Genomic DNA, 13,315 nt, shown 5'->3' on the forward strand with positions numbered 1-13,315 from the left:
TGCATAGAACTGGAGGAGACACATACAGGGACTGAATTAATTCCTTACATACAGATAATTATAGGCCGTGTGTATTTAGTCCTGTCTATTACCTGGTGATGTGAGGGGCTGGGGATCCTCCAACATGACGTCCTTGTACAGATCTTTGTGTCCTTCTAAATACTCCCACTCCTCCATGGAGAAATAGACGGTGACGTCCTGACACCTTATAGGAACCTGACACATACAATGATAGCGTCACCCCCGATCCCTTCATAGCGTTACTGTATAATGTCCCAGCATTCCCAGCAGTGTCACCTCTCCAGTCAGCAGCTCAATCATCTTGTAGGTGAGTTCTAGGATCTTCTGGTCATTGATGTCCTCATGTATCGGGGGGTGAGGTGGAGGCCCCGTGATTGGGCTCAAGGATCTTCCCCATCCCTCAGACACAGGGGCCTGACAGCGCTCACTAGAGGTCTTCTTCACTACTGTGTAATCCTGGTTATGGAGAGACACAGTAATAAATCTCACTCCAGACATTTCCAGAGTCCTCACCTCTCCAGTTCTGTCCATCCATTATTCCCATAGATAAGAATGATGTAATATGACGTCATTAGAATCTCTCACCTCTCCAGTAAGCCGGAAGAGGATCTCTAGGGTGAGGTGTAATATCCTCTCCGCCATCTTGTCCCTGTCCATATCCATCCTTCACGGGGCAATCAGGAGGATTCTCTTCTATAGAAGATCTCCACTGAGAGGATCCGATATTGTAGGGACCTGAATGGGGAGAAGAGGACGATGTAACATCATAAAGAATCCGCTGTAATAATACAATTACTGGAGATATTAAGGGGAAACATATAATGAGAACATTCTGGGGGAACATTATACTGTGTGAGGGCAGAAAGGGGCCGAGGACTGAGGGCAGAAATGGACCAAGAATTGAGGGCAGAAATGGGCCGAGAACCGAGGGCAGAAAGGGGCCGAGGACCGAGGGCAGAAAGGGGCCAAGAACCGAGGGCAGAAAGGGGCCGAGGGCAGAAAGGGGCCGAGGACTGAGGGCAGACGGGTTTCCTCACTTCCGGCCTCTCATAGTTGGGGCGTTTGTATCTATCAGAGGAAAAGGAGCAAAAACCTCACGATTCATAGAAATCAGCAAGAGAAAATCACCAAGAAAGTCTCAGAGCTGAAGGGGTTAATGCCGCCTGCCCCAGTAATGGGGAATCTCCACACACCTCCACCTGCAGAGCCGCACACTAGATATATGGTAGATGCTAGAGTGTACAGGCTCCTTCCCGGCATGACGTCACTACCGTCACGTGTTAGGGGCGTGGTCGGGGGCGGGGTTTAATTTCACAATGCACGAGGAGACGCCATTTCCTCCTGCTTCTCGGCATGTGTGGACGCTGCTTCTGCTGCAGCCTCTACCTCAGGACTCCGCGCTATGGATGACTCTTTCCTGCACAGACCAAGGTCAGTGTCTTCATAGTTATAAACTGGAGTTCTTTATTACTGTGTGTGGGAGCTTCATGCTGTGTGCCTGGTCTGGAATTTTTTTTGGGGCGCTCAATGCACAGCAGCATCTGTGCTGGGGGCCAGTGCTGCTGGGGTCAGTGGGGGCTCTGCCCTCTGCTGGGGATGGTGGGGGTCGGGTGCTGGGGGTCGGTGGGGGGCTCTGCCCTCTGCTGGGGATGGTGGGGGTCGGGTGCTGGGGGTCGGTGGGGGGCTCTGCCCTCTGCTGGGGATGGTGGGGGTCGGGTGCTGGGGGTCGGTGGGGGGCTCTGCCCTCTGCTGGGGATGGTGGGGGTCGGGTGCTGGGGGTCGGTGGGGGGCTCTGCCCTCTGCTGGGGATGGTGGGGGTCGGGTGCTGGGGGTCGGTGGGGGGCTCTGCCCTCTGCTGGGGATGGTGGGGGTCGGGTGCTGGGGGTCGGTGGGGGGCTCTGCCCTCTGCTGGGGATGGTGGGGGTCGGGTGCTGGGGGTCGGTGGGGGGCTCTGCCCTCTGCTGGGGATGGTGGGGGTCGGGTGCTGGGGGTCGGTGGGGGGCTCTGCCCTCTGCTGGGGATGGTGGGGGTCGGGTGCTGGGGGTCGGTGGGGGGCTCTGCCCTCTGCTGGGGATGGTGGGGGTCGGGTGCTGGGGGTCGGTGGGGGGCTCTGCCCTCTGCTGGGGATGGTGGGGGTCGGGTGCTGGAGGTCGGTGGGGGGCTCTGCCCTCTGCTGGGGATGGTGGGGGTCGGGTGCTGGGGGTCGGTGGGGGGCTCTGCCCTCTGCTGGGGATGGTGGGGGTCGGGTGCTGGGGGTCGGTGGGGGGCTCTGCCCTCTGCTGGGGATGGTGGGGGTCGGGTGCTGGGGGTCGGTGGGGGGCTCTGCCCTCTGCTGGGAATGGTGGGGGTCGGGTGCTGGGGGTCGGTGGGGGGCTCTGCCCTCTGCTGGGGATGGTGGGGGTCGGGTGCTGGGGGTCGGTGGGGGGCTCTGCCCTCTGCTGGGGATGGTGGGGGTCGGGTGCTGGGGGTCGGTGGGGGGCTCTGCCCTCTGCTGGGGATGGTGGGGGTCGGGTGCTGGGGGGCTCTGCCCTCTGGTGGGGGTCGGGTGCATCTGTTACGGGGGGGGGATCGTTGCCCCCCCCCCCCCGCCCTTTCAGGACATGACAGACAGATGAGGATGAGATGTAGAGTGGGGAAGCACTGTGGGGAGGACGGGTAGATGATGTAGGGCGGTACAGAACTGTGGAGAGGACGGGTAGGTGATGGACAGAGATGGGGAGGGGATGTAGGGCGGTGCGGATCTGTGGAGAGGACGGGTAGGTGATGGACAGAGATGGGGAGGGGATGTAGGTGGTGCGTATCTGTGGAGAGGATGGGTAGGTGAGGTACAGAGATGGGGAGGGGATGTAGGTGGTGCGTATCTGTGGAGAGGATGGGTAGGTGATGGACAGAGATGGGGAGGGGATGTAGGTGGTGCAGATCTGTGGAGAGGAAGGGTAGGTGATGGACAGAGATGGGGAGGGGATGTAGGTGGTGCAGATCTCTGGAGAGGACAGGTAGGTGATGGACAGAGATGGGGAGGGGATGTAGGTGGTGCAGATCTGTGGAGAGGACGGGTAGGTGAGGTACAGAGATGGGGAGGGGATGTAGGTGGTGCAGATCTGTGGAGAGGATGGGTAGATGATGGACAGATGGGGAGGGGATGTAGGGCGGTGCGGATCTGTGGAGAGGACGGGTAGGTGATGAACAGATGGGGAGGGGATGTAGGTGGTGCGTATCTGTGGATTGCTTTATGGTTGAGAGAGCACTTTAGATTGTACTCTGTAGCGGATGGGCAGCAGCTGGCACAGGGTAGAGGCATGGGTTTAGCGTTTTGAGTGAGCTATGATGCTGACTGCTGCATTCAAAAGAGATTTCAGAGGTTTATTGGGGGGTAAATTAATTTTTTGGTTATAAGTTGCTTCATAATACAACTTTTTTTTTTTTTCCTTTCTGCACTTCTAATCATTTTAATTATTTTATTTTTTTTCAGGTTTTGACACAATCTGCTGCAGAATTGATGATGGAATTGCCGTACTCCTTGCTTTGTGTGGATGACGCGTCCTACATGGGGGGGGCTGTACATATTTTTATCCTTTCAGTTGCCTTTATACTGAGTTTGTTGCTCTATTGCTTTTGTAATGAATTTTGGAGGGGGGGGGGGGTTATAAAGTTTCACTCTTCAGGAAAAAGTTTATTTTAAAAGGAGATTCTGTTTTTCAGTCATTAATATCTGAAGTTGAAGTAAGTTTTAAATGCATCAGAAATAAGAAACATAAAACAGTAAAGTCTACAGTTTACAATGTAAAAAAATGTATTTTTGTACAAAAGTTTAATTTGTGATAAACTATAATAAAGTTGTATTTGTACAATATTTAGTCCTGTTTGTATTTAAATCTGTTTATTTTATTTAAATATTTCTGTGAATGTTTATGCCAAATTTATCTTTTAAAGTAAAATTACTAAATTTCGACGAGTGATGGAAATGGTTTTTTTTTTTTTTTTCTTCCCCCTTTAACACATTCAGTATGTAGTTATAAAATTGGTCAGTGTTAGTTTCCATATTGAAATTTACATTTTAATTACATGCATATGCAGGAAAAGTTTGCATCTGTGTAAAGCCTAAGGTCCTTATAAGAACATGAAGTGGACAAGAAAAATACTTTTACTTTCGTCACGACAGCACCCACGAGAGAGGGATCCGCCCCCTTCAGGACAGGAAACCTACAGATAAAAAAGGGGCAGTCCCCCTCCCTCATCAGTTGGTTTCCTGTCCTGAATGGAGAGGAACCTACAGTACCTGGGTCCGGTTGAGTCCGTGCGGTCTCCGTGGGAACGGCGGAGCTCTAGGTCCAGAAGCACGGTCGGTGGAGCTCCCCTCGTGGACTCCGTCCTCCGGTGCGTCTCGTCCTCTTGGTTCGGCTTTGCCTCCGGGGTAATGACGCCGGCACCTGCGCGCGACTGGCTCTGTGGACGGCAGGGAGGACCCTGCCGTGTCCGCGCGCTCTCTCTGCTGCCGTGACCCGGAAGTGCACTGGAGCGCTTCCGGGAGAGTGGACCGGGCAGGTTCCTTGTGAAGGCCGTGGATCCCTCCTTCCTGAGCCGGACGCGGGGTAAGTTGCTGTCGGTTCTCGGCGGCCGGCGCCTCTCCCTGTGGCGCGGGCTGCGCCTCCGGTTACACGACGGGTGCGCTGTATCCGCCGGGCCCGGTATGGGCCGCGTCCCCGCTCTGTCTCCTCGAGGTGTCCCGTCAGTGCAGGGAGGATCGTCCCGAGCGTTGGAGCTGGGTTCTGCCATGGCCGGGGTCCCTGGGGCCTTTGTGTTCTCCTGGCCCCTGTTTCCTCTGTGGCCTCCGGGCTCTGTGGACTCGCCTGCCTCCGGCCTCTGTGGGGCTCCTGTGGCCTCTGTGGACTCCTGGCCCTCGTGGCCTCTGTGGACTCCTGGCCCTCGTGGCCTCTGTGGACTCCTGGCCCTCGTGGCCTCTGTGGACTCCTGGCCCTCGTGGCCTCTGTGGACTCCTGGCCCTCGTGGCCTCTGTGGACTCCTGGCCCTCGTGGCCTCCTGGCCCTCGTGGCCCTCGTGGCCCTCGTGGCCTCCTGGCCCTCGTGGCCCTCGTGGCCTCCTGGCCCTCGTGGCCCTCGTGGCCTCCTGGCCCTCGTGGCCCTCGTGGCCTCCTGGCCCTCGTGGCCCTCGTGGCCTCCTGGCCCTCGTGGCCCTCGTGGCCTCCTGGCCCTCGTGGCCCTCGTGGACTCCTGGCCCTCGTGGACTCTGTGGATACTTTTGTAACAATGATGTTCACTTGCAAAAGCTGCATGGAGGAAAATATCCTTAAGGCCGGTGTCACGTTTGCCTCGCGTGTATCTCGAGCGAGTCTCGCGGTGCATTACCTTTCACGGACTCACACTTTCCTTACAGGAGTGTCTGAGCTGCATAGAGATACATGCAACCGACCCGCTCCTGTGAGGAAAGTGAGAGTCCGTGACGGGTGATGCACCGCGAGATACACGCGAGGCAATCGCAAGTGTGACACCGACCTAAGGACTGTTTCACACGTCAGTGAAAAACAGACATTTTTTAGACTTGTAAAAAAATGCACATGTCCCTCCGTGTGCTGTGATTCACGGCACATATGGGTTGTCCATTAGAAATCCGCCATGCGTGCTTTGTTATACATGATTGCACATGGACATAAACTCACCTCTCCTGTTCCTGCTGTCCGTGGTGCTGAAGAGTCCTGCGATGCAGCATCCGGCCGCTGTCTCACCTCTATAGCCACTTTCACAGCATATTAAAAATGTTCTTTAAATTTTCTAAAAGCAGATTAATTATATAGTACATTTTAAAATCTACATGGTCAAAATTGTTGGTACCCCTCATTTAAAGTAAAACCCACAATGGTCACAGAAATAACTTGAACCTAACAAAAATAATCTATGAAAGTGAGCAAATGTCAGTCAGACATTACTACTTTTCTGCTTCCACAGAATTATTTTAAAAAATGAAACTCGTGATACACGCCTGGACAGAAATGATGATCCCGTAACTTAATATTTTGTTGCACAACCTTTCGAGGCATCAAACCATTCCTGTAACTGTTAATGAGACTTCTGCGCCTCTCGACAGGTATTTTGGCCGCTCCTCAAGAGACCTCATTACAACCACCAGGTCACCAGCCTATGGAAATCCTCTCGGACCATGACAAACATGGATTGAGGGGCTTGTCATTGAGGAGCTCGGATATAATAATTTTCAAATCTGAAGCATTGCTATTAGGGATGATCGAATACCTCAAATATTCGGCTTCGCGTATATTTTCCGAATACCTCGCCACTATTCGATGCGCAATGTAAGTCTATGGGAAGCCTGAATAGTAGTGAATAGTTATTCGGGTTTCCCATTGACTTACATTGTCCATCGAATATTCGCAAATGGTCGAATAGCGGAGAGGTATTTGGAAAATATTTGCAAAGGCGAATAATCGAAGTATTCGATCATCCCTAATTACTATACATTATATCAGCAATGAGTGTAATCAAAGTTAAAGTCCCACTTAGGGTACTTTCACACTTGCGTTGAACGGTATCCGTTGCATTGCGTTGTGTAACGGATGCAACGGATATGTTGCATATAGTGGCGCAACGGATACTGCAAAACAACGCAATTCGTTTTGATTTTTTTTTTTTTTTTTTTTTTTTTTTTTTAGTTTTACCAGCGGCAGACTATTGTAAACGATCAGCTGATCGCTTCCAGTAGCTGGGTGATCAGCTGATCGCTCCCTGCAGCCGGGTGATCAGCTGAGCGCTGTCACTTGCCGGCGCACGGGCATGCCGGTGGCCGGTCGCTCAGCTGAGCGCTGTCGCTTGCGACGGCCGGGCGCTCAGCTTGAACGTTCGGCCACCGCGAGCCAAAATAAAGTTTGATTTTAAAAAAAAAAAAAAGAGCATGCGCAGTGGAATCCAGAGGATTCCGCTGCTCAAAATAACGTTACATGCTGCGTTCCTCCCGCTGGGCGGAAGCAACGGAGCGTCGCCCAGCGGAAGCAATTCAGGTCCTTTTGGTACAATCCGTCACCCATACAAGTCTATGGGAAACAGCGGAATCCGTTAACGGATTCCGCTGTTTTCCAAAAGGGCGGATTGTAACGGAAGGAAATAAACGCAAGTGTGAAAGTACCCTTAGTTAAAAAAAAGTGATCTTTTTATAAATATTGTCACTAAATAGGTACATTTATGTAAATAAAGTAGATATATTCAGCAAACATCAGGAACAAGCCGACTATAAAACTAAAAAAATATTTAACCCCTTCAGTGAACAAGGCAAAAATTACATTATACTGTTTACTCAAAGCATCAAACAAAAATTGGACTACAACATGATCGAAAAAACGAGTGTAAATTAAAAGGTATCCTAGAAATGTAATTGTCCTGCAAAAATAAAGATGCCAAACAACTCTATCATGAGAAACTAAATATACAGCTCACAAAATAATTATTTTGTTATATTCTATATTAGTATATTTTATTGTGCAAAGTCACTAAAAACAATACAAATCCGGTATCTCTGTAATCATGAGAATAAAGCCATCGTCTCACTTGTAACACACGTGGAACGGTGTGAAAAAGTCCTGAAGTAATGTTTTTGTGGGTTTTTTATTTCTTTATTTGTTCATTCTGCCTAATAAAAATCTTAATATAAAGCAATTAAAAAATGGTATGTGCATGTAAATGTTAACAATAAAAATGTAAACTAGTGCTGCAGAAAAACACAATCTTAGATGACTGTTTTACTAGACAAAGAAAAATGAAAGCTCTCAAAATAGTTTGATGCAAAAAGGTTTGGGTTTTTTTTTTTTTTGTTTTTTTTTTAGAAAAGGGGTTCACACCCAAATCTAAAGACACACAATATAAATCTGAAACTGGTGTAATGGCAACGTCTAATCATGTATACCGCACAGTGAACTGTGTAAAAACTAAATAAATTATTGACCACCTGTGGATTTGTTCATTGTTCCTCCCAAAGATCGCAAAAGGGCTCTGCACACATTTATCCTGAACTCAGAGCTGAGCTCTTAAACAGGAGAATCTGTGAAAATCTCTGAAACACGGGCTTCAGACAGAACCCCTGACTGAAAATTCACTATGAGGCAGATGGAGACTGAGCCGCCCCCACGTCAGCAGCCGGGCTGCTCGGATCCGCAGTGGCACGAGGGGCGTCCGGACCCGGGGGTCGCGCGGCCACTTGTATTCAGGGGCTATTTACAGGGGATGGTGTATTTAAAGTTCGTGACGCCACCCGTGGTGTGTGGTAAGGTGGAGTACCACCACTGCAGCTGGGAGTACTCGATGGCGATGGAGTGGGCAGCCAGGTGTTTAACCCCCTCCATGGGTGGGGGAATGCCCCGGGACTCTGTGATGGTGGCGGGATGTGCCGTTGGGGGTCACTTGCGTACTCACTCAGGCCATAAAGCGTACACCGACAACTTCGTAAACAAAAATTCTGGACGCTGCTGCCGCTGACTGGGAGCATGTTTGGGTTCTGTTTCTGCTGGTGTTGCCTGATGATCTGTGACCTTTCCCTTGGCACCATGTTCTCTTCTAGTTGGCCCCTATAGCTTGAAACTAATCGGGTCCCGCTCCCCAGTGTGACTGAGGGAGCTTGCTCTCGGGGTTCATGCTTGAGATTTCCTGGACCGGTTTAGTGGAAAGTCCCCCTCGTTGCGCTAGTACCCCAATTTTGGAGCGGGTGGAGAGCGGATCTTGAAGGCTCCGTTCTCGTCGGGTGAAATGTCAGGTTGCCTGAAGCTACTCCCTGACCTAGGGTCCACGTACCCCGTTTTACCCTGGTCCCAGCACGGTAATGGTAAAAGACCGCTGACTGTCCTCCACGACAATACTGTGCCCCTTGTCATGCTGTCCACTGGTGGGTGTGGTGCAGAGTGTTCCTAGGATTTTGATTAGCTGGTTTTGGCAACACCATTGGTTAGGGACCCATAACCAAGGATGAGGTGGATATTGCACCGAAGGGCAGATTGCACAATACCCTGTGACGACCTGATAGGCCAGGGCGTCACATTCCCCCTTCGTTAAACGTAGCTCGTCCTCGAGCTACAGTACATCAGAGGTTATTATTTATTTTTTTAAAACTGAAGTAGAAAAAAAGAAACATTTTTATTTACACAATACATCCCTCATTAGTGAGGCTGGTTACTTAAACGTTACGGGAAACTTTGTGAGTTAATCTCTCCAATGGTGGAACGCTACCGGTTTCAGTAGTAGAGGAGGCTCAACCTGCCCCGTTGCAGCCTCTTCCTGCAACAGTCCAGTCCCGAATCCCATTAACTCGCCACCCAAACAACCTGACCCCCTGCAAACCTATTGTGGGTCCGTGACCAGGTTACTGTCATGGGCGTTGTAATAGACGACTGGTGGGCACAGGAGATGCAACTATTTACAAAAACACAAGTTCGTATTGGTCACAACCAGTCCTTTGACCATGGTCCATTTTAACTATATATAATTAACAAAGTCCATGTACCGAGTGTACACATTATTGCCAATCTGCTCGCAAATCAGGTAACTTTCACTCTTTTCATTTAGACCCTGTTGATTAGACACTCATTTTCTAAAAATCTCTACATGAAAAATAACAAACTTAGTAAAATAACAAACGAAACACCGATACCTAGCAATTTCTGTTACAACATTAAACATTACTGGTACCTCTAGCATTCTTCACGATAGCTCCGTGGGGGCTGACCAAAGTTAGCACGGGTTGACCTCAACTCTAGACCCTCATCCCCCCTGGTGGCATGACAATACACCTCTACAGGTTCCTCGCCCTCAGTGTTGGGTGTAGCTGGTAGGACCCTACGTGTGCGTGGCAAGGGTACAGGCGCTACTCTAGGTGCTGGAGTGGGTGCAGTGTCAGTAAGCCTTTTCTGTTCTAGTTCTTCCATGGGTTGTGGGAATGTTAACACAGGGACTATTACTGCTCCATTCTGCATAGGCCAATCTTCCGGAAAGTCACCTAGGATGGTACGGATCATCCTCTTCTTTCCTTCCACCAATTGAGGCTGAGGTTCATCTGCCACCCTTAAGGGTTCTGGGCACTTCTTCAGATGGTCTCGGGATACCGTAGATGTGGTCCTTCCTTGATCCTTGCTGATTAGGCAGGTCTTCTGGTTATCAAAGTTGGATGGCTCTACCACATATGGCTCCTTTTCCCACTGATCATCTAGTTTGTGCAGCTTTCTGTTCCTTTTTAATACAATCTCGCCGCGGGCGAAGGTGGTTGCTTTTGCTTGCTTGTTAAAGTTTCTTTCTTGTCGTTCCCGGGTTTGATTCAAACTCTCTTCAACGGACTTCTGAATCTGTACTGGATCTGGCGACGCGAGTCCCAATCCGCTCCGGGCACGTGGGTTTCGGGCAATTCGACCTCCGTCTCCAAGTCAACGGGAAGTCTTCCAGGTCTAGGTCTCATCAGATAAGCTGGGGTACACTTGGTGGATCCCACCGGCATGTTGTTATAGATGTCCACAAGGTCTGGTAGTTTTTTAGGCCACTGGTACCGCTGCTCAAGAGGAAGGGTTTTCAACAGATTGATCACTAGGTGGTTCATCTTCTCACACATCCCATTCGTCTGCACATGATAGGGTGTGGTGCGTATCTTTTTGCACTCGTACAGACTGCAGATCTCATGGAAGATTTCGAATGCAAGGCCTTGATCCGTAAGGACTCGATCGGGGTACCCATGCAGCCTACAGAAGTGTGCCTGGAACGCGGTGCTGGCAGTCAAATCTTTAACGGGTACCACCACCAAGAACCGTGTGCAGTGGTCGACTATCGTGAGTGCATACATATATCCACTCCTGCTGGGGGTCAATTTGACATGGTCCAGAGCCACAATCTCCAGGGGCTGCTTGGTGACAATTGGCTAAAGTGGTGCTCGCTCCCAGTAGGGGGCGTCAGCGTCCGGCCTCGGCTACTAAGCTGGCTCTGGCTTCAGGTGCACTCTTGCGGCCCCAACAGCCGTAGAGATGTCGCGCGGCGGAGGAACCGGTAGCTCTCCAGGCTCCACTTCCGCTTTGTTAAACAGAAGAACCCACTGCTCTGCAGCCGAGGTTGCAGAGTCCGGGTGCTCCACCTCTGAGGACGGGCCCGGTAAAGCGGCCGGGTCTGGTCTGGCCGGTGTCAGGGTGACCACTGTCGTGACTGGGTCAAGGGACAGAACCGGGGTTCCCGCAGCTGGAGTTTCATATATAGGAGCTGATGGTACCACTGCCGGGGTGGAAGTAGGTAGCTCGGCGTCCACCGAGGACGGGGTTGGGGGTGGTCCGGATCCCACAGCTGCATTGGCCGGATTAGGGTAATCAACAGGGACTGGGTAACTACTTACCCTTTCTTCACGTAGGATCTCAATCGCACGGGCTCGCACCGCCATCGCCAGGGTCCTCATCTCTTCTCTCAAGTGGTCCAGTATAAACAGGAACTGCATCCGCATTCTCCTGCACAGCTGCTCCATCTCTTCTTCGATTCAGGTCGCGGTCCCGGGAACAGCACGTTCCAGGAACGTTATGGCAGAGTACTGGAGTCCCTGCTTCTCTTCCGCTGCTGCTACATGCCGTCACGCCCCCTCGGTTTTCACTCAGCACTCTTCTCGATGCTGTGGCCCTCTGGGAACTTCCGGTTCCGGCCTCACACTCAGGACGAAGGGCGGGGCTTCTGCTTTGCGCGCTTTTGCGGGAAAGATGGCGGAGTTGGCAGGAAACTCGCGGTTTTCGGTCTTCAAGGCGCATGTCACCCAGGTAAGTGAGTCCTGCTCATATCCTGTTCGTGACGCCAGGAATTTTGAAGTCCCACTGTTAAAAAAAAGACATATACTGAAGTGGATACAATTTGCCAAAGAGAACCTCAACTGGCATAAAGAAAAATGGAGAACCATCTTGTGGACTGATGAAAGTAAAATTGTTCTTTTTTGCTCGAAGGGCCACAGATAGTTTGTCAGCCGACACCCAAACTCTGAGTTAAAGCCACAGGACATGATGAAGACAGTGAAGCATGGTGGTGCAAGCATCATGATATGGGCATGTTTCTCTTACTATGATACCGGCCTATTTACCGCATACCAGGGGTCATGGACCAGTTTACATATATCACAATACTTGAAGAGGTCATGCTGCCTTACACTGGAGAGCAAATGCCCTTGAAATGGGTGTTTCAACAAGACAACAACCCTAACCAAAATTTTGATTCCACTCCAACAAAATGGAGGTTATGGAGCAGCAAGTCCAATACCTGGACCTTAGGGTACATTCACACGACCGTCCCATTTTTGCAGTCTGCAAACAACGGTCCTGTGTTTCAACGGATGCATCCGTGGGACATTCGTGTGACAAGCGCATTCCTTCCGTTCCATTCCATATACGGTCTGTGTGCCTTTTTTTTGCGGACCACAAAAACACGGAAGGAGGGTTACATACAGTCTAAAAGTAGAAAGATAGATGAGAAAGACATATAATGTCCCACTCCACTGAATTTTGTAATCTTGCACCCTTTAGTGCCTTTGATGTGGCACTAAAGGGTGTTTAGCCTGGTACGTGGCCAAAAAATAAATAATTAAAAAAATTATGGGGTGCCCCCAAATTGGATCAACAGCCAAGGCAAAGAGGACAGCTGTGGTCTGGTATTCTCAGACTAAGGAGGTCCATGATTATTGGACACACCCCAGCCTAAAAAAAAGCAGGCCGCAGCTGCCTCAGAAGTGGCGTATCCATTAGATGTGCCAATCCTGTTGCTTTGCATCAGCTCATCCTGTTGCCCTGGTGCAGTGGCAAATTGGGTAATATATGAGGTTGATACCAGCTGTATAAGGTCTGCTGGCATCAAGCACAGATTTAAGTGATGTCATGGCATCTATCAGATACCCGACATCACTAACCCAGTCAGTAATGAAAAAAATAAAGGACAAACAAATTTTTATTTGAAAAAACAATTCCCAACACATTCCCTCTTTTACCAATTTATTGAAAGAAAAAACAAATCCGGGTCAGGTGTAATCCAATAAGAGTCTCCTACGACGATCCATACTCACTGTCACAGTCAGTGAAGAACAGAATGTTCCCCATTGACTGGGAGAGCAGTGTATTGACCTGAGCTAACATCATTAGGTCAGGCAGGTCACGGCAGGGCATGGCAAGCGCCAACGTCGTGAGGTTAGCTCAGTTAATTAGCTGCAGTGATGAACTGCGCTGAACCTCTGATGTTAGAGCTCGTAACTGAGTTCAATGACCGCAGCGTTGGCATGCAAAGTATGGCGA

At 50.5% G+C, this 13,315-nt stretch overlaps 2 protein-coding genes across 2 annotated transcripts in view; one reads left to right on the forward strand and one right to left on the reverse strand.

Moving 5' to 3' along the window:
- The window catches only part of LOC142259226 (uncharacterized), a 101,506-nt gene that overhangs the window by 41,331 nt on the left and 46,860 nt on the right, over positions 1-13,315 (forward strand). The window lies entirely within an intron of this gene.
- LOC142259234 (gastrula zinc finger protein XlCGF66.1-like) lies at positions 76-686 on the reverse strand. The gene is made up of 3 exons (XM_075331721.1): positions 607-686; positions 298-477; positions 76-216 (listed from the first exon to the last, which is right to left on the reverse strand). Exons 1-3 carry the CDS (start codon positions 682-684, stop codon positions 76-78), a joined length of 399 nt encoding a protein of 132 aa, XP_075187836.1. The 5' UTR covers positions 685-686.

Source organism: Anomaloglossus baeobatrachus, assembly GCF_048569485.1.
Source record: "Anomaloglossus baeobatrachus isolate aAnoBae1 chromosome 5 unlocalized genomic scaffold, aAnoBae1.hap1 SUPER_5_unloc_4, whole genome shotgun sequence".
Classification (NCBI taxonomy): Eukaryota; Metazoa; Chordata; class Amphibia; order Anura; family Aromobatidae; genus Anomaloglossus; species Anomaloglossus baeobatrachus.

Coding starts and splice junctions, on each gene's coding strand:
- LOC142259234 (XM_075331721.1), bottom strand. CDS start 684: ATGGATATGGACAGGGACAAGATGGCGGAGAGGATATTACACCTCACC. Junction 478..606: donor TCTTCCGGCTTACTGGAGAG/GTGAGAGATTCT, acceptor CTCCATAACCAG/GATTACACAGTAGTGAAGAA. Junction 217..297: donor TTGAGCTGCTGACTGGAGAG/GTGACACTGCTG, acceptor TGTATGTGTCAG/GTTCCTATAAGGTGTCAGGA.